At 35.0% G+C, this 26451-nt stretch overlaps 1 protein-coding gene across 21 annotated transcripts in view; it reads right to left on the bottom strand.

Moving 5' to 3' along the window:
• Nucleotides 1–4130: 4130 nt before the first annotated feature.
• Nucleotides 4131–26451, bottom strand: part of LOC106619525 (ryanodine receptor) — a 60328-nt gene continuing 38007 nt past the window's right edge. For 3 of the 21 annotated variants that reach the window (XM_070108643.1, XM_036371456.2, XM_070108650.1), the window contains 15 exons: nt 25605–26386; nt 24392–24589; nt 24200–24315; nt 21873–24145; nt 21139–21618; nt 19903–20040; nt 19458–19744; nt 12406–14503; nt 12029–12141; nt 10866–11208; nt 10342–10642; nt 8126–8260; nt 7647–8066; nt 7232–7433; nt 4131–7158 (listed from right to left, as the gene is read on the bottom strand). In XM_070108643.1, coding sequence (XP_069964744.1) covers nt 4464–7158; nt 7232–7433; nt 7647–8066; nt 8126–8260; nt 10342–10642; nt 10866–11208; nt 12029–12141; nt 12406–14503; nt 19458–19744; nt 19903–20040; nt 21139–21618; nt 21873–24145; nt 24200–24315; nt 24392–24589; nt 25605–26386 — 10581 coding nt within the window. In that variant the 3' untranslated portion in view covers nt 4131–4463. Of the gene's footprint in view, nt 7159–7231; nt 7434–7646; nt 8067–8125; nt 8261–10341; nt 10643–10865; nt 11209–11623; nt 11734–12028; nt 12142–12405; nt 14504–19457; nt 19745–19902; nt 20041–21138; nt 21619–21872; nt 24146–24199; nt 24316–24391; nt 24590–25604; nt 26387–26451 lie in introns of all 21 variants that reach the window. The other 18 variants (XM_014237640.3, XM_014237637.3, XM_070108646.1 and 15 more) reach the window with 11 other exon arrangements.

Raw genomic sequence — 26451 nt, 5'->3', positions numbered from 1 at the left:
CGCCATGCGATGTCAATTTTTTCGGGGAGGTGGTATAAATCGAAAGTCAGCAGTACTACTCCAGTCGGATACAAGGAATCATTATTAATTTTTTTTTTAAATTTGTTAGCGCCAACTACTCCTTGAGTGCCTAGTTCACTAATGATGAAAGGTGCATATATTGTTCCTTTGTTGTTGTTTAGATTCTCGTGGTATTTGCCCTTGACGGCACAAATACCCGGAAGATTTTTAAGTGCGAGAAATCTTTCAGTTTAAGTCTTAATTGTTCGCAAATCTGAGGAATTGTCAAGCTACAGCGAGCGAGTCGAATATGAGCACGGGTTGACTTCTGTAAGCGAACGCCCGGTTATCTCTATTTCATATATAAGGATGTGTAGACAGTAAAAATCGCATACTAACTGTGGATGAGGGTGCGTCTCTTTCGATAGTTAGAGACTATTAGCTGGGACAAAGATGCGTACTCTAACTGAATCAGATACTAAAGTTCTTGGAAAATACCGTGCTGGATCGTAATTGAAAAGGTAACGGTGTTACGTAATTTTATAGTGGCAATCGTCGACGAAGTCATAAATGGAGTAAGTTTTAAAGCTAGGAAAGGAATTAAAATCGACATGGCAAACATGGGGCACTTATGTTCCGTTATGGTAAGAAACACAACATTAGATGAGTGATAATAAAAAAAACCTGAATAGATAGAGACTGTGGGACAAACAAGTTGTCGGCTGCCAAAGCCGCAGAAGAATATGCATCAAACTTACTTTTGGAAAAAACTCTGATTATAACAAGACAAATTTGTTAAGTTGAACTCACCAATCAAAATCTCCAAAGGACGCTGTGATAAATTGCGATATACGTCTTGGGGAAAACTCCATAAACAACTCCTTCTCCTATACTCCATCGTATTTCAGAAAGACGATTTTAAACTAAGTAGAATCAGAGTTTTGAAACATTTTTTTAACATATTAGGTGATGCAAGACCAGGATCTTCGTGGAGTTCCACTAGCAAAACTTGAAGTTGTAAGCCAGACGATCATGAGGATCTGTGTGGACTTTGAAAAGTGGTTAATGGCAAGTGGAAGTAAACGAAGTAGGCAAAGAAAAGACGGCTTTCAACGTTGGAGATGGTTTATGTCAATTTACCCTAATGCCTATGAATTATGTATTGTCCCGCCCCAATTGAGAGACTTATGTGCTAGCTATTATTACATAACAAACATTTTCATTAATTATTCCAAAGGTCTCGGTGAGTTGCATATGCCCTCAACTTGGACCGTTGTGCAGCTTTTTGAGAATTTCAGGGACTCTTACTTTCAGATCAATCTTAAGGGTTTGGGAGCGTTGCCCATATTCGCACTCCAACTGTTCTGCTATAGCCAATATGCCTTTCCATTAAGCTATCTGCAGCTATTTCTTTTTTCGTTGGATGTTATTGTCATTAATCGGATAGTCTTTTTTGGATTTTTAAGCAATGTCTAATATATAAACAATACCGGAAAACACAAAAAAATTAATGAAGTAACATATGTATACAATTTTTCATGGTACTATAAAAACTGCAATGAGGACTGACAAGTTATAAAAAGGCACAAAGGTTTTTTTTTACATTTACTAATGTAATATGAGATCAAGAAATGTATACTTAAAATACGATTCGGCAGAGTATTTCATTTTTGATTAATCCACTTGTTGAGAATGAAGGACTTGATTTCTTAGCGAATTTAACATCTTATTTTACGATAAACCTGCAAGGGGTCCTAGGACACAGTGTTATCCCCGGGTACCGTGTAGCAGATGAACTAGGCATCACTCTACAATTAAATTCCTATAAATTTTCCATATGTATATGCCTCTGGCTACTTGTGGATATTTAATCGACAAACATGTTATAAACATCGCTGAGTGTCGGTAAAATCAATCCCTGACTTGCTAAACAAAGCAGGCAACGAGGCATGACCACATACCGAATGTTAAGATTCAAACCGTATAATATAAGAACTATAGTAGGAGTACTAACAAGCTACTGTCTAATAGGCAGACTTGCGAATAGACTTGGAATGCCATATAACGACTATTGTAGAAGCTGTCAGGAGGTAGAAGAGGAGGAGACTATTGCATATCTTTTAAGCGATTGTAAGGCTCTCTGTAACAAAAGAATCGCAGTCATCGGCCGAGGGGATCTCGACGATATCTCGGAGGTTGTATAGAGAAGCCAATTGAGTAAGGGGACTTTGGCCGCGGAGGTATCAAAATGGGCCTCCTAAAGGCCTAGATGTGCCATAAGACATCCCTTCTACCTACCTAATTCATTTGTTTTTGTTTAAAAATAGTAATGTGTTGACGTTTTTAGCCTTTAATTTAAAATTAATAAACGTGATATTCGTTTATATGCACTTTAGGCAGACTGGGTGTATGTATGTATATGTACATAAGTATAATGTGAAATTCAATCACAACAGAATGTTAACATATTTTTAGATTTCATAATTTTTTTCTCCAAAATTAGTAGTAGTTAACCCGTTTTTTCAAGGTTCCTAATTCTTATTATATATATGGCATGTGTGAATAACTGATGTTATGTGCAGCCGGCATTCAAGAACATTTGAAATTCTTACCTAATTGTTAATATTTCCGCAAATTCCTTCTAACGCTTCCAACAACTAATAAAAATGTAAAAAATAGTTAATTTTAATAATTTGAAAATTATTTTAAAAATTGTCTGTACTTACGAATTTGAAACAACATGCGCGCATCCAATCCAAGAATGAAAATAATATTTTGAGGCTACGATTCCTGCAATCCACCTATCCGTTAAATCACCGGTTAATTACCCAACAGCGCTATCAGAGATTTCTGTTAAAGTTTCTATGATGTTCTTAATACCCAATTGACAATTCTAACCGAAATGAATGCTTTGTTTTCCATGCTTCTCTCTAATAAAACTGGCGACTGTTGCTTGGCAAAGTGTAAAAAGATGAGAGTTGCTTTGCTTTGCCTCCAACTTGTTTGTCAAAGTCAACAAAAAGGAAACAAGATAAAACGTTATCTTCGACTGCTCTCAAGCTTTCATATCCTTTACATGTGCATTTCTTATAGCATAAAATGGTATACAAAGAACTCTATCTTGATTTTGATCGATCATTTTGTATAGCGGCTATAGAAATAGGTAGTCCGATTCAAACAATTTATTCGAAGATTAATATGAAAACGTTTTCCATACAGGGACTTAAGTTTGATAAATCTGTTTATATGGCAGATATATCCAATCGTGGTCCGATATCGATGGATTGGACAAATGAGCCAGTTCTTCTGGCGAAAAGGACGTTTGCAACATTTCAGATATCTCAAAAACTGATCGACTAGTTTGCGTATATTCAGACGAACGTGACTAATCGATTTCGCTTCTCACGGTGATCATTTATATATGATTTAAAGAGTCCCCAACGTTTTCTTCTGAGTGTTACAAACTTCTTGGCGAACTGAACTGTTCAGGGTATAAAAGAGAGAGAGAGAGAGAGAAGGACAAAGATACAGCGACAATATAGCAGCGCACGGTTCTGCCGCTAAGGGAAATAACATATGTCCTGCGTGAACTTATAGGTATATGATAATGTATGCTTCCTGGTGTTATGAAACCCGTTTTTTATTTGAGGTTATTTAAGGACAATAAAATTGAGATTTGTAGGGTCCATTATATTCTTTTTAAGCGTAACTTAATAGGATAGAATAAGAAACATAAAATATTGGGAAATAAAGAAAAAAAATAATAACAAACTCCTTAGGAGGAGACAAGCCGAAATATATTATACCATCATTACCGCAATCTTCAGTTAAATCGTTCAACAACTTCCGACCTTACAGGTTGTGCAGGAGTATCAAAAAGCTAGTATGTCTATATATCATTATTTCTGATAGGATATTGATCAGCAGCACACGAAATAATAGACAACAATCTAGCAAATATAATTTTTAGCAGTAAACTTTGATTATACAGTTACATACGGAAGTTGAGTATGTTAATACCATGAAAAAAAATTTGGTATTATTCTATAATTCACAACGGAAAAAAAGATTGCTCCCGAAACGGCTAAATGACGTGATGTCATGAATAAGAAATAAAAAAACGTTGTAGATCTGATCTAGATTTTCTTAAGCTCAGTGCACATACTTTATTTGATATCAAAATCGTTATACAGACGATTTCTTTAACCACAAATCTTTTTGGCAAACAATAAAATATTACGCTATATATTATTGTTTTATTAAAAACTTTAGATATATAGAAAATATAATTCCAAGAAAATATTATCTTTCAACAAAAAGTAATTATTTACAAACAGTAAATTGTAATATTTTATTTATGATTGAAACACTGATAAGTTAAATTAATTTTGTTCTAATTGCAACATCAATAAAATATTCTATAAAGTATTCTCAATTATGTAACATTTAAATTAAAGTTTTGTTTAACCACCTCCACCACCTCCTGACAGCTCGTCTTCATACTGCTTACGAAAGCAATCACCTACTGGGAAGAAGTCCCAACTCCGCTGTTGATACATATTCCATACATAAGTCTCCTGACCAGTGTATTCTGTATCCGGTTTGTTGATTAGATGCATCAAGAAGAACATGTAATTTGCAAGATTATGTTCCTTTTGCACGTGAGTATCAAAACCGTGAGGAACTATATCAAAAAAATCTTTTCCCATGCCACATATGAAACAATTTGATTCCATATTTTCCTTAACCGATTCAAGTTGGTCACGTAACTCACCAAAAGCATCTATAATCAAACCTTGAATAATCGCTAGAAGTATAATAATAACGAAAAAGAAGAATGTGATGTCAAAAATAATACGATAAACTTCGTAGTCATCTCCGTCGGGATCTCCAATTTCATCACCAATTCCTCCTCCGGCTCGCACTCCTTTATATAAGTGGAATACAAAACAAGTCAGCATATCATGACATTTTTTATCTACCTCTTCATCTTCTTCTTGTATGTAAAATTTGCGGAAGAAGTTGAAAGCAATTACTGTATAAATGTATACTACAATTGTTAGGAGCATTACAGTAAGAACAAGTTGTTTTCCGTTATGAGTGACCGATTGTAAAATGGTGCGAAGCGTTTTAAATCCAACGGCTACATCGAGTAAATGGGCTGCGAAGAAAAAGTTATTGAAGTTGCCCATCACTGAGAATGAGAAATACCACAGCGAGTATAGGAAAGCGTTATCGGTAAATGTAACCCCTGCTTTCCATACTTGATAACGCCAATCTATATTCATTATGTACTTCACCAAACCACCTTCCTCACTCTCTTGCGCCATGAAAGCACTTTTCTCCATTCCAAGTAGATTCGATATTGAATCGAAGTCATATGTTTCGCTGTACTTCTGTCTCACCTTCTTTTTCACAAACTTGTCCCAATAGTTAACGGGAAATGACTTAGCAGATATCACTAATTTGTCCCAGTGTGATTTAAAATCATCATCTTCCGGTTGATCTGCAATGAAGAGACCATCAAATTCCAATCGACGAGCTATTTCTTTCTCTCTCTTGAAAATGGCTAAAGGCACTTTTAAATGGTAGTATGCTATTAGCATTGCGAGGGAGACTAAACTATGTAAAAAAGCAGCTATGCGTATGACGTGAGCCATATAGAAGAAATCTTCGTCAACATGTACAAGTTCTGGTAAGTCTTCTTCGTCGCCTGCACCATCCCCAGAATAATCTCCCGAACCGCCACCAAATCCGGATGCTGTTAGACTACCACCAGATCCAGAACCAAGAATAAGTTCATCGTCACCTGAAGCCTCTCCATCATCGCCAAAAGATGTTACTTTATAGAAGAGTAACATAAAATTAATACTAAAAGCTAACACCAATGCAACATATTTAAGGTTATAAAAATTGCGTGCAAGGAAACTAACGGCACGATGTGCGTACTGAGCAAAGTCAATTTGATTAACCGCTGGCGTTTCTTGAGCAGTTGCTGACGATTTTTTCTTAGCTTCGGCTTCAATTGAAGCCATAGCCGCTTCTTGGGCCTTTTGCGCCTCTTGTCGTTCTTGTGCTGCTTTCTTGGCAGCTTCTCCACCTAGTAAGTCAACGATTGATATTGGTTCTTGAAGTTGATACGGTTCATTCTCTACCGCTTGATCAGCGGCTGTTCCTCCCTCTTCTTGACTTGATTCACTCGTTTCTTCTAATGACGAGTTACCACTACCACCAGACGATTCACGAACTGTTACTTTGAACTGGCCATTTTCTTCTTTGTTAAATTCAAGTCCAAAGGCTTGCACTGGTCCCGGTGGTTCTTCAATAGGTGATGGTGGCAACATCTTACCAAATGTTTCCTCCTCGACTGGTGGAGCTTCGACTTCTTCTGGTGCTGGTCCACGCATTAGATTCATTAGAATTCCGAAAATGTAACGAACGACACAGAAATTGCCGTAGCCAGTATAAAAAAATATATAAAATATCATTTTGAAGAATCCAATAATTAGTTCTGCTACCGACTTGGTTTGCATTATCCCAATTTGATGTTTTATATTTGATGGACTTAAGATATGCACTATGAATCTAAGGCCATCCTTGATAGCTTGCATGGTCCGCCGTATAGGATCCCGTGCGGCACGTTCTTCCTCTTCTTCGCTCATATAGGAACTGTAGGCAGTATCCCGCTTAACATTACCACCACCATCGTCAGTTGCCATTAAGCCTGAAGCGTGAGTCATTTCGAAGATAGCATCTTCACAGAAATTAACGAAAGCTTCTAATTTTTCTTTGTCTCCACCTTCAGTGACTATTGAATAGAAGAATGCCCTCTTGGATTCTTTAATTTGTGGCTTTTCCCATTGTTCAATATTTGAGTCTTTTATTTCAAAATATACGCGCTCAATACGTTTGGAGCTACCCAAAATCTCAATACGACCAAGGAAAGGTTCAAAATAATTCAGCACCGATCCAGCTGTCTCCAAGAATCGGGCTAAACGAGGCTCATTCGGCATATGCTCACTCAGATTCGTCAACAATACGGCTAAATTAAAACCGATTTCTTTTGATGGCTCATGAAAACGATCAACGAAATCGCCATAGTCAATTTTGCCTTCGTGGTTACGTTCACAGCAAGCCAAAAGAAAGTCCATTTCATCTCTATTTACAATTGTAAAATAAAATAAATTAGAATAAAAAGATAATTTTATTTAACAATTTAATTTTCACTAACGGAGTGTAATTCTTAGATTGTTCCATTTTGTCCCTAAAATCTTTTGGAGTCACCCAGCCCTCATTTTTTATATCGATTTCCGCAAAGCTTGGAGATTCAATCAAATCTTTCAATTTTAAAAACATATCGAAATATTTTAGAATTAGTTCTACGTTGCCAGCTGACTCGACCAGTGTGTCCACCATTTGTTTTCCAATTGTACCTGTAATGAATCGAATAGTTTATTCTTAACTTATTTCATATTATATATTGTAAATTATAATTAAAGGTTTTTAGTGTAACTATACTATATATTTGTTAAGTACATGCATGCAATCGAATGGAATATATTATATAAACATAAAATTTAATATAAGAGGTAAAAAAGGAGGAAAATGATTCCTACGTTGACGTATTAATTTTAAAATGAACTGACCATTAACAACGTTTCCTTCGAGCATAGAAAGCATCATAGTAATCATGTCTTTCTGCAAATTGAGCAGCTCTTTCAATAAGTCCACTTGGCTAGAATGTTTTGACAACTTGTCTTGCATATGTGAGAAAAGAAAAAGGAAACCACCAACAGCGTCCCATAAACGAGAATGTGCTAAAGCTTGTTGATTTAATGTACATGGACCTTGAATGACCTCAGTCAATGTATTAAATACTTGACTTGCCACACCGATCGCTTTGAAGAAGTTAGCCTTTCCTGCCGGATCTATGATCTCCTTACTAGAGTAGTGCCAATAGAAGTCCATTATGGATTCTTGTAGACGTAGTAAGTAATCAACAGTACATATTACCACGTTGACTGTGGTTGTGTTGCCCGCCTGCGTACGCAAGTAGTTCTGCCAATCTGCGGATATATTAAATGTTTAAAATGCAAATGACTTGTTGTGGTTGAGATATACTTACCTAGGTTGTGCCCTTCGCAAGTCAATTGAATGAATCGAAATAATGCACAAGTAAACTCAGCATCATGCATGTTTTTCTCGCCAGCGGCTCCTTCCGAACCTACACCAAGACCTGCACCCGCACTTGGAATGTACTCTTTGTTGCAAAAATTTGTTTTGTTTGATTGTGTGTTTAGTTTGGGGACGTAGGGACATGCGAGGTAATTTTTGGTTTGTACGCCAAATCATAAACCAGGGCCAGGACGAAGGTGTAATTGGGTATATATACAACAGATACGCGTGTTGTGTTCAAATTATACCCGACCAATATAGCGTATACATAATATGTACAAATACAATTGATATGAAATAAAATATTATAACAGCAAATTAAAAAGTAAGTTCTACACTATATAACACGATATGACGAAAAGTTAATATAAGGAGGTAGTTTTCTACTCACAATGCATAATAACATTAAGATGTTTGAGCAATATTAAGAAAAATTAGTAAAATACAATACTAACCCCTCGTAAATTGCACTCAGTAAGTTCATGTTGGAGAAAATTCTAACAACAGATGAAGTATTTTGAAAGAAGTGTAACATCTAAAAAGCATAAATTACGGCCATGATATATTTTGCAACTTTGCTGAATGCCTGAATTTATATGAATTATAAAATATAATATTTTTTCACATCATAAACGAAAATTAATAAATACATCAGGCAGATGTGGCGACTGAACCGAACTGGCACCGAAAATTAGAAGTAAACTTGGCACAAAAAATAAATAAATAAAATTATAAAATACAATTCTATTCACAAATTTCGTACATATTTATAAGTCTATAATGAAAAATACATCTGTATGTTTGCACATCTGTGTAAGTAAATTAAGACACTAAGGAGTTGGAAAGGTTTATATAGGAAAGGGGTTCTATACTCAATGTGAAATATGAACACAAGTATGGTATATAGTGTTTATTTTTACAATAGGGTATCCCTTTTGTAAAAATTTAATTTGTCCTATATTTGATGGCTCAATTTTTTATAGTTGCTATGTAATATTTTATTTAACAATTAATAACGAAAGAATTTAAACAATAATTTATATTAGAAATAAAGTAATCTGCATAAACTACTACCACTTCTACACTACTACTTACATTTTAAATACTGCGGCATCATGATTGTTTATAAAACCTTTAAACAGTTGAAGTAAATAAAGAGTACGAAAATAATCAGGAAATACAAGCGATGACTTGAGTGAACTTTTGAACGTCTTTAAGAAAACGCGAAACTCAGAACCGGACTGTTGCTTCCCTTCCTTCCAATAACAGATAGAAACTGCCAAAAGTGCAATAATAGAAATAATCGTACCAGGTGCGTTAGGTTTAATTATAATTATGCAGTTGGCTTCGAGCGGAATTGTTGAAAAACTTCCGGCTTCTTTTGGGGGAAATGTAATATCTCATAAGCAATTCGATCCATTTGAAGAAAATTTGGTTCATAATATTCTAATTATGACTTTTAAACAGTTTTAAATTCTACTAAATCCGTGTCTACTGCAACTACGGCGCCATTATTAGTGTAATCGGATTTGCGCACGCCTTGGGCTCGCTTTTCACATGTACACAACTCTTCTCTAATTTCTAGCTAAATAGAATCGGCTTATACATTCCTAACATTCCTAATATATTGATTTCCGCTTGATTTTAAAGTAGATATTTCCAATATAAAGCAAGATATCTTATTGAGGTTACATGTCATGACATGTCAGTTATAGATAGTAAGACGATCTGATACCTAAAATGGTTTCAATCGATAGATAAATTCACTTAAAATTTATTTTTTATAATAAAATATTTCTGACGCAGTTTGGCAAATTCCTTGCAAATTTCATACTTCTATTTTTTTTTGTATAAACCATTGAAGTGAAATTTTACAGATTTAATTTCATTAAATTTTAGATAAAAGTAATTCAAAAATCTATCTAACACATTGAGTAAGAAAATTTTTGCATACACATAACAGTATTTACTTATCCCCGCTCAAATGTAAATGTCCAATTTTCGTTGTTTTAGAATCATTGCAAATTAAATAGTTGAGCCAAAAAATTATAATATTATTGTAATGCAAAATAAGGAATACCCTAATGACTTTTTATTTAATATAACCATTATGTGCAATATATTGTAATAATATATAATAAATATACAAAGTTTTAATGTACATACCTTCCGCCTTTGTATTGCGTTCAAATGCATCCAAATCTAGTACACTACAAGAATTCATAAGACCTGCAATTGATGTAAAGAAACCCACATCTTTTTTCTCCTTCAGATGATTCAACATTCCCATTTGAATGTCTATATTACCACCACGGAGTATTGCTATACCCAAATTTAATGTTGTCATAACCATTTCAGAGGGGACACCTTTTGAAGCGGATATATGAAGCAGCACCATTTCCGCAACGCCACGATTTGAGAGTCGCGCTTGATGGAAGAGGAGTTTTTGTTTTTCCATTTCTTGTTCCTGCAATTTAATCAATTTGGATTTCACTCTTAATTAAATGATTAAAATATATTAAACGTATCTCTAATGTTCTTACATAAGTATGACTTATTAGCGCTAGTTTATGAATTATGTACTTTAGATAGCAGCATGTCAAAGATAAAATGGTTCTTAGTCAGTAATACGTACACATATGAAGTTAGTAATATGGAACGAAGTTAGTAATATGAAACGAATGACTTACATGTATGCTAGCTCCTTCCTCTTTACCCTCTCCCCCTCCCTCTTCATCGCCCCCTTCTTCTTCTTCCTCTCCACAGGACTTTGCAGCGATTTGTGCGTATGACATATAAAGTAAATCTTCTTGCAAAGCTCCGCTTCGTTCGGTCATCGCTCCGCGACAGAAAGTAGTAACTAGTTGTGTGAGCGGATCTGGCTTACCTTCAGACTCTTCTTCTTCTTTCTTGGATTTCTCCGATTCCTCAAACGTTTGAGTCAAGTCTTCAATCATTATCTCTTGACCCACGTTTTCTTCTTGAAGCCATTGCTCGTAGTAGGATCTGGCAAAAATGTTGCAGGCTCGATGTCTAATATGAGTGTAGATTTAAAAGTTTGAGTAATTTATTTTTACAAGAACGTATATTTCATAAACTGAAGAATAGCCATACGTTTTTTTTGCTAACTGTCGAGGGTAGGTAATTAACTCACTTTATCAAAATGTAATCGAATATGCACCGTTTGTTTCAATTTTAGTGAAAAAAATTCTGGCACATCTGAAGTTTACCTTAAGGTTAAAAAAGTTCATGCGTTTAATTAGTAAAGTTAGTTGTTTGGAAGCACACAAAACTAAGTTTCTGTCAGTCTCAAACTCATGTGTATGCAGAATTGTTTGCATGAATATTTGGTACATTTGTATGAAAACTTAATAATATCTGTAAAAGTAATTTTTTCCAATCATTTTTCAATTATATTGGGGCATATTAACACGAGGAGGAAGTGTACCTGCTCATGCGATAAAGATGTTTAGCGCGCAAGCTGGATATGACTGCCTGGCGTCGGGCCAATGTAATTTTTGAATTCCAACGTTTGCTTCTTGGCTTAGGACGTGATGCCTAGGAAGGAATTAAGGACACAAGACACGGTATCAGCTACTAAAGCATTGCAAAGAAGACTCTTGATACATACATACTTTTGAGGTTAGTACGGAAAAATATTAGTAAAAGCATAAAATTTGACTGAATATAGAAGACATGGACTTTTTGACTTTACTATACAAATCAACTGAAAGTAATTTAAGTAGTAATGGCCTTTAAAGACATTAAGTCAACAGCACTACGTTTTTCATCTACTGGCGATGTGACTGTTAGTGTATTGAGCAAGCTAAAATTGTTCTCATTTGTTAAAAACCTGGGTAGAGAATGTAGAGATGTTTGACGGAAACATGCGATAACAGCACGTTTCCTTTGTATGGATACAACACTCCTGTAGACGTTCTTGCTTTGTTGTTGGGGATGGTCAATCTGTATATGTGACGAGTTTCACCATCATCGGTGTTTTAATAAATTTGAGAAATGCCATATCGGGGCAAATAAATTTGACATGTGTAGTTGATGTCGTTTCGCGAAAGTGTGAAAAAGTAATAAAAAAATAAATTATAATAATGATATTAAAAAGTGTAAAAATGTGTAAAGAGAAATAATTATTGTATTTTTGGTTTAAAATGCAGTAAGCTTTTGTACCATTTTGTGAACTAACTAATAAAGTTGGAAACATATTTTCCTTACCATATGCAAACCGAAAAGAACTTTGGCCATGGCTACTATACGGTCAACAGTTTCTTGCGTCTTGTCCTTGCCCTTATCATTTTGATTTGAAAGTTTCTCCAATGCCTGTTCATCTGCGAGTTCCTCCCTTTTTCCCAACTTTGAATACAAATAGTGCTGCCATGACATTTCATCTGAAGGATCTAATTTGTCAGGAAGTGTCAACTGATTTCGAGCAAATTCTATGACATCATATTCCTGCATTTTTTTCAAGTAGCGATCTTTGCAATGTTGTACAAGCTCCTGTTCTCTCCCAGCAAACAGATTTAAGCCAACTGGAAGCAAACGCTTCAGACAAGCTACCATTAGACTAGCTTGTACTTCTTTATCTTTGTCTCTCTTTTTATCTCTGTTCTTTTTCTTCTTCTTAACTTTACCACCCGTTACGGGTGCACCTTCAGTAATTGCTGATCGCCTTGTAGCCGTAGGCATAATAAGCGCCATATTGTCAATTTCATTGGTCGAAATAAAGTTTTGTTCTTCTTTAAGAAAGTATTGACTCTTTGACCATATGTTAAAGATTTCAGCTACATGATTATATAAATCTTCCGCTTCGGGGATATTGTCTTTAAGCCAGTGATTACGTTGCAGATCAACATATTTGATTAAAAGTGGATAAAATGAATAAATGTCCCGAACAAGAAGTTGCCAGTCTTCTTGTAACTGAGTTTCAACTTGAGAAGTGTCATCTGTGGCCGATTTAATAAAACCACGCATACTCTCTTCCTTATGAAACATATTTTCTGTACGTTTTTTCACACGCTCGGCGAGTGGCAAAAACGGATCTTTTAGCAACTCTTCAGAAGTGTTAATAATTATTTGTTGAGTGTATGCAGCGATCCTCGTCATCCAAGGGGCATTATCATTACCAATATTCTTTTTAATCATTTTCAAAACGTTACGGAGAAGTGAGTTCATATGATCTGCTGTTACCATGGTCACGTGATTACCACTCGTGGGACTAACATTATCCGGACCCTGTGCCCACCAAAACGGAAGATAGGAGCATAGTAAAGGTAAAATAACGTCTATTATATGCGGTGCATCAATGTATGTTTTTTCTGATTCAACAAAGATATCGACTTCTCCCAGAATACTTTCTAAATTTGGCATGCAGCTTTCCATACGCACCATAATATCTTGAGCTTCTAATGAGTGGTCTGCAATGCGATTAAGTAGTGAATATTGGTTATGCTTATTTAGATGTGGTTCTAAGAAAGCGACTGGGAAACAAGAACTGAATGCACCCAAGCACGAGCCTAATGTGGGCCGATGCCGCTCAATTTCGGTTTTCAAATATTTTCGTTCATGTGTGAGTGTTCCATCGGTTCCTAGGTGATACAATGCTGCTAATATTTTGTATGAAGCCACTTGTATTTCGTCTAATAGAAGATCACTACCATAATCGCAAGCAGCTAAATGATCAAACATAGCAGTTAATGCTGGCAGTACTACTTGATTTACATAGCTTAACGAAGTAGATGTTTTCAAATGTGTGCCACGAAGATGACTATACTTGCCCTCTTGTAAATTAAGAATCGTATTACCCAGATCATCAGCAGTTTGATTAAAAAATGTTAGCATTGATGTTCTTATAAACTCTGGACAATTTTTTACTAGTGTTTTAGCATCTATACCCTTTACTAATACTTGAAGACACCGCACTGTGATTCGCACATCTGGTCCAAAGGCAGTGAGGCGATTACGAAGAAGTGATGCCAATTTACAAAATATAGATGCCACCATTTCTTTTTCCTTCAGAGAAGCTGCACCTGTGATGTTTGTTGCCGTTGCCATTGCAACAAAATAGTTACGGTGTGTAGAAAAATATTTTTCCATTAATGGAAGTACAACTTTTGAGAAGAATTTTATGTCACGCGAAGCCGTTTTGAATGATGAGCGTCGGCTAAATGTGGTTGATGGCTTAAGTAGCTTCATATTAATAGTAGCACGATCCAAATATTGAATTAATTTTTCTAGTAGAGAATATGAAAATCGAAGTTCCACTGCTGCTTGTGTGGCTCCTCCTTCCCCTTCTGTAACTCCACCTTTAGAGGGCCTACATTCATTTGTTTTAGATAAAAAAAGAAGAGATTTAATCATTCATTATTAAAATTTTATTCGAATACATATATGTGAATACATAGGCATGGTATATCCTCATTTCATCACTGTAAGCCTAATTATAGTTTTCTACAAAAACTTTATTCGTATATATAATAATAATCCATTCATCACTTTGATTAATAAATTATAAATTTATAACTTAGTATATAAATTTATGTCTGAAATTTAGCACTGTTGAAATAGGATTCCTATCAAATAGTTATTATGCCATCATCATTATATCATTAATTACTCACTTGTGTAATTTGTAGCCTTGATATTGCATATACTTTAAGAACTCTTGTTCACGGTCTTCCTTATCTGTTAATAAGTCATAAAGAACTAGGGATCTTGGGAGATTACAATGTTTGGCCGAATTGAGAACGGCGTTATTTCGAGTTAGTAATATGGTAAATTCGTAGTAGTTAAATTTGTAAGCTACTTTTTTTTGACGTGGAATTTGAAGCTTTTACACTTATTTCCATAAACCACCCATAGCAGCAGCGCTTAGATAGATGCGATAAATACGACCTTTGCTTTTTGTAAGGTTTTCTTTTGGAATATTTATTAATATATTTGGATGTTATGGTTGAATTATATATATTTGTGGTTTTAACAATGGGGTTGTCAGAAGAAGCTCTGACTTGGTTTTTTGTGCCAATTTGTAGAGGGTTGGAAAATAGTGACTTTGGTGGTAGTCGTACGACGTACCGGCCCTTATTTGATCGAGTCGTTGTGGCTTTGTAGAAGTCCTCACAATACTGATCTTCTGGGGTTGTACTTGATATGAGGGGGCGTTTTTCTAACTCCCGAAATTGTGAATTAAGGGATTATTTTGAACTTTCGTCAACTTGAGTTGTTGATGTGGAAACTGGTTCTGTAACCAGTCCACTTAGAATCCAACCGAATATAGTATTTTGTGCCAGAAGTGTGTTTGAAATTTTCTCGATACGTTCGAGTATTATCTGTGGTATGAGATCGCTATGTGAGTTTTGCAGTTGCCTTTTGCAAATGCTTGCTATTTATGTGATAGCTTGGAAGCATATTTGAAAGTTGCGGTAAGACTATAGCTTCTGCTTGTATGTGCTTATCTGCTATGGAGGAAATTAGGGTAGTGGGGCAGATTTTATTTGAGTTTTGGACACTATAAATGGTCGTTGTGATCATTGGACTATTAAGGCCCTCAGCTTAGTTCTCCTCGGTGTTCGATGGAGACAACTGCTGTGGATAGTAGTACTCTTCTTTGATTGCTGTGTAGCGTTTGGGTTTTTAATGCCTTTGAGCAGCATGGTGCTTCTTGGCAATTTTCGGGATATTGATTTTCGGGATTTGCTTTTGCAATTAAGCCCGTGGTTCTTTTCTTATAAGCGCTGCTTTGGGGTGAGCTGGGATATGTGCTGTAATAAAGCATTGAGTGGTGTCTTTCATGACAATAGAAGCAATTGATTTTGCTTTTACAATTTTTATAAGTATGCGCATGTGACAAGTAATTTGTACAAAGTCTTTTTGATCTGAAAAAATTATTTCGTTCGTTAACTTTTAAGTTTTTAAACTTCTCGCACGATTGTAATTTATGCCCTCTTGTACATAGTTCGTATGACGTATGTTTATTCTGTTCGGATGTGAACGATTGCGTTTTGTATGAGCATCTGTTTATATTGTTGTTACTTCTACAATAGCTTGCGATCTGTTGAAGCTTTTATTGAGGTCATTTTGATAGTTTTTGGTTTTAATAATTTTTGTGTCTACCCTTTAAGCGATTTCGTACTAGGTAGTTGGAAAGTCTTTCATTTGTTGCCATGTGGGACATTTCTTTCGTGATGAGAGCGATTACTCCCATAAAAGTAACGGTTTTTCTGATTTTTCTGGTAATGCGGAGATACATATGTTTACCAGTATAGGGTCCCAGCTGTGGGAATAAAACCGACAAACAATTTGAAACAGTGGATTGTAGTCTTAAAAATTCTTCACTTGTTTCTTTTTGAATTTTAGGCAAGTTTATTAGTGTCCTTACTTGTTTATCGACCAACATTCTTTCGTTTTCGTATCTAGATTTTAGAACTTCCCAAGCCAAATTGAAATTGTCTTCATTTATTGCGAACTGTTTTACTATTGTGCCTGATTGACCTTTAGGTTTGTATCGGAGGTGATACAATTTTTGTGCTTGTGATAATTTTGGATGGTTGGTGTATACGGCTGTAAACATGTCTCGGAAGAACGGCTATTCTTCATAACCTCCATAAAATGTTTCTGTGTCACATTCGGATACCTCGAGGTGGATGCCTGAACTTGCCTCTTGATTTTGTATTTGTGGCAGCTCTATTCTCGGACGTGGAGTAAGTGCAATTGCATTTATTAGCTTTAATTGATCAGAAATCATAGCTTTTGTTTCTTCGTACTGAGCTAAGCAGTTTTCGTATATTGCGTAAGCCGATGATTTAAAATTGTGTAGTTGATCTGAATTGTTATAATCTACTATAGCGTCATGAGCCGTTTGGAGACGAGTCCAAATTGTCAATATTTTGTTTTTTTTATTTCCAATAACGATTCAGAGATGTCTTGAATCGGTGAAGATGAAAATCTGCCTTGCGCGTGTAGCTTCTGCAGGTGTAATATGATTTGTGTCGTCATTAACCATGTTTGTTATATTATGTATTATTATATGTGTCAAAGTGTAAACTGATTTAAATGTAGCGATATGTGATAATTTATACCGCTTTTTTTAATGTTTTTTTTTTGTTTTGCAATATTTTTTTTAATTTAATGACTAAAAAACCGAGCTTTACATTTAATTTTAATTTTTAGGTCCTTATGTTTGTTGTTTGCCAAAGAATAAAGGGTTTTGCCGGATAATTGCCTATGAGGACTTAGAATATATAATATGTAAAATTGTATATACCAATATATGTAATATATGTAAGTAAGTATGTTGTTGGAATTTTTTTTTTGTTTAACCGCGCTTTTTGTTTTTTAGTAAATTAATTATTGTTAATATTTTTTTTTATAATTTATTTGTTTACTGACCGTCTATTTATTTTTGAAATAATATGTAATTTTTTCAATTATTTTATAAAATTTCCAAATCGAGCTGACCCAATGAATACAAGTATAAAGTATATAAGCATAGGCAGATTGTATGCCGTGTGGATGTATATATTAAATATGCGTATTATTTTCGCGGTACGAAAAAAGCCAGAACAGAGAATTGATAATGCGCAAGTAGTTTAGCGTCTTGGCTAAAGGTTAATATTTTAATGTGCAAATTTGTATTTTTCACGTATGTACGATATATGAAATGTATATATATGGTATTTATTGCGTTTGGCAATTATATGTATAAATAATATAATATATTCCAATATATGTACGTATTATGAATAAGATAGATGTATGCACTAAAGTATGCATATATGTTTGTATATTTACTTTTATTTATATATTTTTTTGTGTTGAATTTGGTGTGGGTAAATATACGAAGGTAAGCGTATATTAACAAAAAATTATTGAATACTCAGAATATGTACGAAGAGCGCAATTTGTGCCTTACGAAGTAAATCGTAAATTTATCGCCCATAGATGGATTGATGATGCAAATGGAAGCTGAGAGTCCTCTAAACGATGCAATTTGTTTGACCCATCTAGCTTACATACTTCGTTCGTTAAACTATTATTTTTTGTTATTCATGTTATATAATATGTATGTGGATACATATACATATAATATTAAAGTTTATATAAAAATAAGCTGTATCTTTTCGATAAACATATGTGCAAAAATAAATAAAAGTGAAATGAATACGCTCACCATGTATGAATTTTTTTTTTGAAGCACACACGTTCATCTATATATGTTTGAGGAATCGCGCCCGTTTGTTTTGTTATTGTTTATGTTTTATTGTTTAGATGCTTTTACATTTCGCGCCCGATTTGTGATTTTTGTTTGTTTGAACCCCTTTGTATTTGTTGTTGTTTTTATGTTATAGGCTACACGAACTCATTTATATAATATATTTATGTATATTATTTTGTTTGCCACTGCACTTCACGGCACTGCACTGTTTTTTGTTTTGTTTTATTTTGAGCTTTGTCTTTTAAATTTTTTGTCACCATTGTTTATTTATTGAGTTTCTCAACACAGTGTTTTCTAAAAATTCAAAGGTGCCTTTTGGTAAGGTTCGAAGGACCATGAATAAAAAAATACCCAATTTATTGGGAGCACGAAATTTATTTTCACTAGCTTTAAATAGGATTATAAAGGAAGCACTCGAATCATTAGTTTTATAATTGAACTACGTTCCAATTTATTTATTTAACAAATTCTTAATTATTAAACAATTAAAATTTAATAAAAATAAAAGTAGTTGTGCTGGACTGGAAGCCAACCAGCTGATTGCGCGAAAATGTTGTCCGAAAAATGAAGGTTTGAGTTTTCGACGCACTGTACCGCTGAGAAGTCTAGTTAGCGCGTAGTCACTATTTAATCGAATGTTGATGTGGCGCTCAGGCCCGTAGACGATAAGCAAATGATGTGTGGGCGATGATCCCGCCCTTTTTGTTAGGTGTATAGGTGCCGTGTTATGGTATGTTGTGTTGTCCTGTGTGGTGTGATTTCATCGGATGGTGAGAACCTGTGAATGTTCTCAAGTGTGGTGTGTTGCATTGGGGTGCGTCAGTTGTTACCGGAGGGAGTGGTGGTACTGAGACTTAGCTCATTTAAAGAGTAAGCCTAATTATAGTTTTCTACAAAAACTTTATACGTATATATAATAATCCATTCATAACTTTTATTAATAAATTATAAATTTATAACTTAGTATATAAATTTATGCCTGAAACTTAGCACTGTTGAAATAGGATTCCTATCGAATAGTTATTATGCCATCATCATTATATCATTAATTACTCACTTGTGTAATTTGTAGCCTTGATATTGCATATACTTTAAGAACTCTTGTGATCGTTCACGGTCTTTACGTTTTTCCTTATCTGTTAATAAGTCATAAGGAACCAGTTGAGGATGTATAACACCGCCGCAGGAGTTAAGCTCTTCTTTCTTCTTCTTTGCCCATATGTCATGAGAGTTCTCAGCCAAACGTTCTGCCATATTTTGCATTTCTCTACTTAGGGTTAGATTTGTCATATCTACCGGATGTGGGTTATAGTTGAATGGACTGCTTTCACTCTGAAAATCGTTCTGCTTGTAAGAAAGTAGCCAAAATTAAAAAAATCAGGAAGATAGGGTTGTTGAATTTAGGTGGTGTTTCGAACCAATTGTATGAAATTAGTATAAAAGAATTTGTCTTTGTTAAGTAATAAGTAGAATTAAAACTATGTAAAAAGAAGTATACATACGATTTGTGGTTTGGATTGACGACGAGTTGATCCGCGATGATTGAGGGGAACATCAATATCTGACTGTTCAATGCGCCAACCAATAGAAACTAAGGCTTTCAGACATTCTCTTACTGGATCTCGATAACGTTCACGTTCCTTTTAATATAGCAACATAAATAAAAAACAAGAAAGAACGTTGACTTCGGCTGCACTGAAGCTATACAAGTAATACCCTTCATATGTGCTTTTTTAATAGTATAAAAACGCATAAAAACATACTTATCTTGATTTTAATCGGTCAGTTTGAATGACAGCTACTTACTAAGGGGGTCTGATTTAAACAATATATAATATAAGGAGGCTGTAGCCATACTTTGGAAAATTTTTCCATAAAAGGACTTGAGTTTGGTCGGTCAGTTTGTATGACAGCTTTATGCTATAGTGGTCCGATCTGAACAATATGTTCGGCGATTGTATTGGTGCCTTGGATGATAATGTATGCCAAATATCGTGAAGATATCTTGTCAATTTCTTTTGAGATTATGCTGTCGCCTTGGATAATTATCCATGCCAAATTCGGTGAAGATATCTCGTCAAATAAAAAAGGCGGTTCCGACAATGTGCAGCGTCTTGCGGAGAAAAGGACGTGTGCAAAATTTGCGGATCAATATCTCAAAAACTGAGGGACTAGTTCGCTTATATACAGACAGACTAACATGGCCAAATGAACGCAGCTCATCATGCTGATCATTTACAAGTATATAAATATTTAATAGGTTTCAATGTTTCCTTCGGAGTGTTACAAACTTCGTGGAAAACTTTATACTAAGTTCAGTTCCTGTTCAGGGTATAATTAAAAGTAAAGCAATATGTTCATAATTTTGAATTTAAGAAAATTTAAATATAAATTTTAAAGAAGTATTAACCTTTAGTGACTTGGAAAGAATATTGCTATTGATTTTTGAATTTAAGCGAATACATTATTAGTACCATATATGAAAGCCATTAAATATAAAGTATGTTAGAAAAAGTATTTTATTAAGAACAAACTGTTAAAAAATTTATATGGGTTTAGTCAATTAATTTAATTTTTAAATGTTTTTTTCCATGGTTTCTTGCTTTTCGAAATGAGAAACTTTTTATAAGTTTCTGAATATAGAAATTGAACGGAGGTAAAAAAAAATAATGTAGAAGTTTGATATATATAAATATATAAGAAATGTATGTATGTTACTTAGTAGAAAATGTACATACGTAATCACTTAACATGTTGTAAGGCTTCAGGCGAGGATGTTTTCGATCATTATCCGAACGTATTTCACCATACGACCATCCATTTTCTAAACGTCGACTTGCCCAGGCATCATGGTAATGTTCACTAAATTTTTGCACCAGTGTTTCGAGGTCATTGTTTAATTGTACTTGCTCTGTGTCAATAGGTTGGGGATCATATTGTGGCTGATCTGGAGCTCCCGATTGCCGACCATAATAGTCTTCATCAGTATTTTTCGATAAACTGTAATCAGGCGGCAATGCACATCCAATAGCAATTAAACAAGGTAATGCTTTTCCAAATAACTCCGGGTCATAATCCATATTACTGAGCGAATCGAAAATATTTGAGAATAGAAGCATCGTCAGTCGTTTTTCTTCATCAGACGATGCCCCATATGACCCTTGACCTTGAGATGAACCGTAATATTTTGCACAACGATCAAAGTGAAGAGTGAGTAGCTAAGAGTAATATTCGAAGTAGATTATAGATGTTGTTTTATAGTCTTTTTTGCTTTTTGCAACTAGTTGGGCACCTATACTTCTTTCAGTAATTTCTTATAAAATTTAAATCAATTGAATATATTATAGTTTAATCGTAGATAGGAAATTAATACAATATATTAAATTCAGTAGTTACTACTCATTTCTACACTGTGCCTAGCTATTTGCAAACATTCGTAAAATAAAATATTTCAATATGAACGACAACGTACTCTTAAAGCCACGGTAGTATATTCAGATAGTTTGGAGACATCCACAGTCAACTTGCGTAATAGTTTCAATAACATGGCAGGTTGCATCTGGGATGTAAGCGCCACCAAGAAATCCGATACAGCCTCTCTCTGGCCCTTTGTTAGCATACGATTCTTTGACAGTCGATATACCGTGTGCAAGGTTGCATCCAAAAGGCTGGCATAGTTTTCCGCTTCATTGTAAAATTTCGAATGTTTTATAAGTAATGGCAGTATAGAATTACCAATATAACGATTCATGGAAAGGGCCATATCACTTTCCGAACCATCACTCTTATCAAGAATAGTGGCTGTTCTTAAATCAGGTAAAAATGCATCTTCCAGTAAACGGTAGAATAAATCTTGAGTTTCTATACCATACACTCGTTCCAAAAATAGAACAATGCTTTGTTTATTGTTCGGTAGAAGCCCGGACGGCATATCTGATTTCGGTCTCTCTTCTCCTGGTGGTGTTTGTGTCAATGTGAATTTTAAACTGAGAACACCTTGAAGATCTTCCAGTGGGACCAATGATCTCAAAATAGCTCTAGCTCTAAGCGATTCATTTTTTCCTTGTTCAATGACGGAAGCATCTGGAGCACATCTTCCAAGAAGATCAACAAGCGTACAATAAAAATTTAGAATCGCTGCACCAGTATCTATGTAGTCTTCATCCTCGTCTCCTTCAGGTAATGGATGTGTGAAGTTTAAACCAGCAATAGTTCCTTCCGCCTCATTTTGCATGTTGCATCTATCAGAAATACGCTCTGACATTCGGTTAGCTTCCACTATTGCGCGGAATAATCCTTCCCCTTCTCCTCTTAGAGCCGGTCCTAAACATTCTGGACGGCGGATAAGAAGACGAATGACAAGGTTTGCGTTTTCTTCGACGCTTTCCCCGTTTACCCATACACAATATCTAAGGAAATCTAAATAACGTTCACCTTCTACTGGATCCCATCCCAAGTCTGGATAGCCTTTTTCAACTAGTTCCGAATTGCTTTGTAATCCACATCGTGACAAATAAACAGCAATCTTTTCTAAATAATGCTCCCTTAGTGCTAGAGCCAATTCTGTATTTTCCATCAAGCTTGAATATGCCACATCTAATGGGGTTGAACCTCGTAAGCTTGGTCTTGCCAGTAGAATATTTGCGTTGTCTAATAAGAAGTCAAAATGATCAAACATGGCCTTCTGATTTTGACGACCTGTACGACAAAAGTAACAAAGGAAGCGGCAGCTTCCGACCACCATTTCATGAGATGTGTCTTTTTCTTTTGGGGGTGCGCCTTCTACCCCTTCTGTCTGTGGGGGTGCGTCACTTTGTGCTTGAGCACGTCTACCTAGTGTATTCATCATAACTGCCATTACGTTCTCGTGGATTCTTAATATTCGTATAAGGTCAGGGTGTTGGAAGAATGTAGCATTATTTACCAATTTCCAAAGGCGTTTCCTCATAAGCTCCTCCTCTTCTTGACTCATTTGTACCGGAAGTAAAGCGCGAATTTGACTTAAGCCAACCCACATCTCAGCTACGTCATCCCTAGCTCTGTTATTAATAACGTAGGTTTTACCAAGTGCTCGTACCAGTTCCCCCACAGTATCATATTGGCGGACTAACAAACTGAACATCTCACGCACAAGCTTCGGGTTTTCTATTTGCGATTCTTCAGCCCAACTGACTATAGTTTTTATTAATACTTTTCGAAAAACTTCTTCTGGAGTTTTCTTCTCTGGTTCCTCAATTTCTTTAGGTCCTTCCTCAAGTTCTTTAACAGCATTTATAAAATTATAAATTTTTGTAACTGGTCCCGCTTTCACTTCTTCTATTGCATTACAATCGACTTCATCGGGTTCATGCAGCGCATTAAGAGATACCTTTTTCATAAGGCTATCATGAAAATCATACAATCGACTTCTCAAATCTAAGCCACAAGTACAATTTTCTTGATCATCAGACTCAAGATTTTTAAAACACAGTATTTGATTCATCTGCTCTCGAGGGGGACAACGAAACTCTTTAGTTTTTTTTGCGGCCACGGCACTTGGAAGGTCCGACTGTTTTATTTCAATGTATCGCCGGAGCTGATCGCCTTGCAAATCACCAACAAAATCATGAGAAAATGATATGATACTTTCAACCCTATGCCGCAGCTGTATGTCGTAAAGGTGGTGAAGAAGGTAACACATTTGAAGCTTAGCTCCTTCGGCCATTTTCATAGTCAAAAGTCCTTTACGATGTTCATCTTTGCCGTCTGTAAAATATGGGTATTATATAACATATAAAAACATTTACAAGGTTCTCAAACCTTTTTCGAATGTGATATCCCATGTTTCAGGATCAATCATTATGAGTAGCTTTTGTACATCTACATCCGTAAGAACGCCAACTAATAATAATCGATCAGTAAGTTTAAGAAGTGGGCTAAGAAAAATAATCAATCGATTTATAAAAATAATGACATACATATATGCACTAATGTAAATTGCTCCCTACTTACAGGAATAGATTCTCATTAGTCCAACCAATTGGATCACGGTTGTGAACTTGATTGACTTCAACTGCTTCTTTCAATGCCTCCATTACAAACTCTCTTACTACTTCAAGTGGAAATTTCGGAGAATACAGCTGATCGATGTTTGGTATTGGTTCACTGGAAACACTTGGTAAACTAGATGTATAGCTATATACAGGGGGTCTTCATAACCAATTTGTGCGAATGTGGATGTGATTTTATATTCATATATAATATATTAACAGGAACGATATTCGTATTGACATACATAAGTAAATGTATATATATACATACGTATATATGTATATTATTGTATGCAAGTGCAAAAGTGCGTGGTGCGAATGTCCATGAAAGAAGGGAAAGAACAATGTAGAACAATCTTGGGATTTTGTATTAAGACTTTAATATTATATATACTATGTATATATAGGATAATGTTAAAGTATAAGATAAATGTTAACCATGTTTTTGCACTATATAATATTATTTGTTAAAAAAAATAACGTGTTTCCTTTGCTCGATCAATTCGCGGACAACTTCTTTTCAGTCGCGGACAACTTTTTTCGATATTCTTAATGACTCGCATCGTGGTCTGACCACTATGGAGAAACTATATAATATAATATGTACATATGTTCGCGGGTTGAAGTGTTTAAATAGTTGGAGAAATTCAAGTTTTTAAAGCAAATTTTAAGGCGAAAAAAAATTTAGATTAACGAAATTAACGATTGGACTAAAATATTATTTTCTACTTCAATAAAATTTTATTTAGGTATGTACTTGGATTAATACAGCACCCACTAAGCTGTTTATTTTAACAACCTTTGTGAAGTTTTCAGAAGCATTAAATTGCTTCCAGACTTGATGTCAATTATTATAGGGATCTTAAGTTGTGTTTCAGTGACCAGCTACTCGAGTTATTTTTATTCAAGAATAAAAATAGGCGAGGATGTTTAAGTTGTATAAATACCAATAACTTATTTCCTTAAGAACCCTATTGACTTTGTAGATGCACAGATTTGCAATAGTGTGTCAATTTATTTCAAATAAAGGGGCAGTTTAAAGTTGTTTTATTCTGACTTATGTTTAAATTCTAGAGATTAATAGATATACATATGTATATATTTTTGTCAATGTTATGTTTATGTCTTCCTACATAAGATTACTGATAAATCATAAATTAAAACTTAATACTTACGTAATATCTGTCATTCGCATTTGGGGACGCACCGACTCTGTTATGAGTGAGCGCAACGAGTGGCACATTTCATCATCGCTGTACAATTCTTTTAGCTCAGTTCCGAGTGGAATTATGTATTCATTCTTACATACTTCCATGGTAGTGGCATGTGACTCCAAATGAAGAGCAATTAATAGGTCGTAAAATCCTTGTCGAAGAGGTCCGCTCATGTATTCCGACCTTATTGCGTAAAGAAGCTGCTTTTGATCAACATGCTGACAAAGAGCATGAGCAGCACGATAGTTTGACTGGTAACAAAGTGCAGCATATAATGTAAGGGTATGAGCATGAAATGATAATAATTTGTCCATCTCTATTAACTCCAAAATGTCAATGCAGCGATCTTCTTCGGGTATGTGAAGGGCAAGCATTGACACTGGATCTTCGCACAGCATAGACCAACCCCGTATATCGGAAAGTTTGAGAGCATGTACTTGCAGAGCTGTATTTGGAACACGTGCCCATTGATGAGGCCGGAGACACTGTACCTTAAGGCGAGGAGGAGACTGAGGATTAATATGTTTATCGCTTGTAGGAAGGACAGCAGCAGAAAGAGGTAAAGTTGTAGATGTTCGCCCCAGTTCAATCTGTAAAATTTCTTTACTAGTTGCCTCCACAAATATTGCTGGAAAAAGCTTTGTGTCTGGTTCCATCATCCAGCGGTGAGTTGTCTCTTTCCCCTCACATGTAAAACGAATAATACCAGTCGAGGTGTCCACAAAACACCCAATAAACATTCCCTATATGTGTAATGTTTCATTATATTTATGCATAGTTATTATTCACATATGTATATAGTACACAA

This window comes from Bactrocera oleae, chromosome 4 (genome assembly GCF_042242935.1).
Source record: "Bactrocera oleae isolate idBacOlea1 chromosome 4, idBacOlea1, whole genome shotgun sequence".
NCBI classification, from domain to species: domain Eukaryota; kingdom Metazoa; phylum Arthropoda; class Insecta; order Diptera; family Tephritidae; genus Bactrocera; species Bactrocera oleae.
This window is presented reverse-complemented; position numbering and strand designations above follow the sequence as displayed.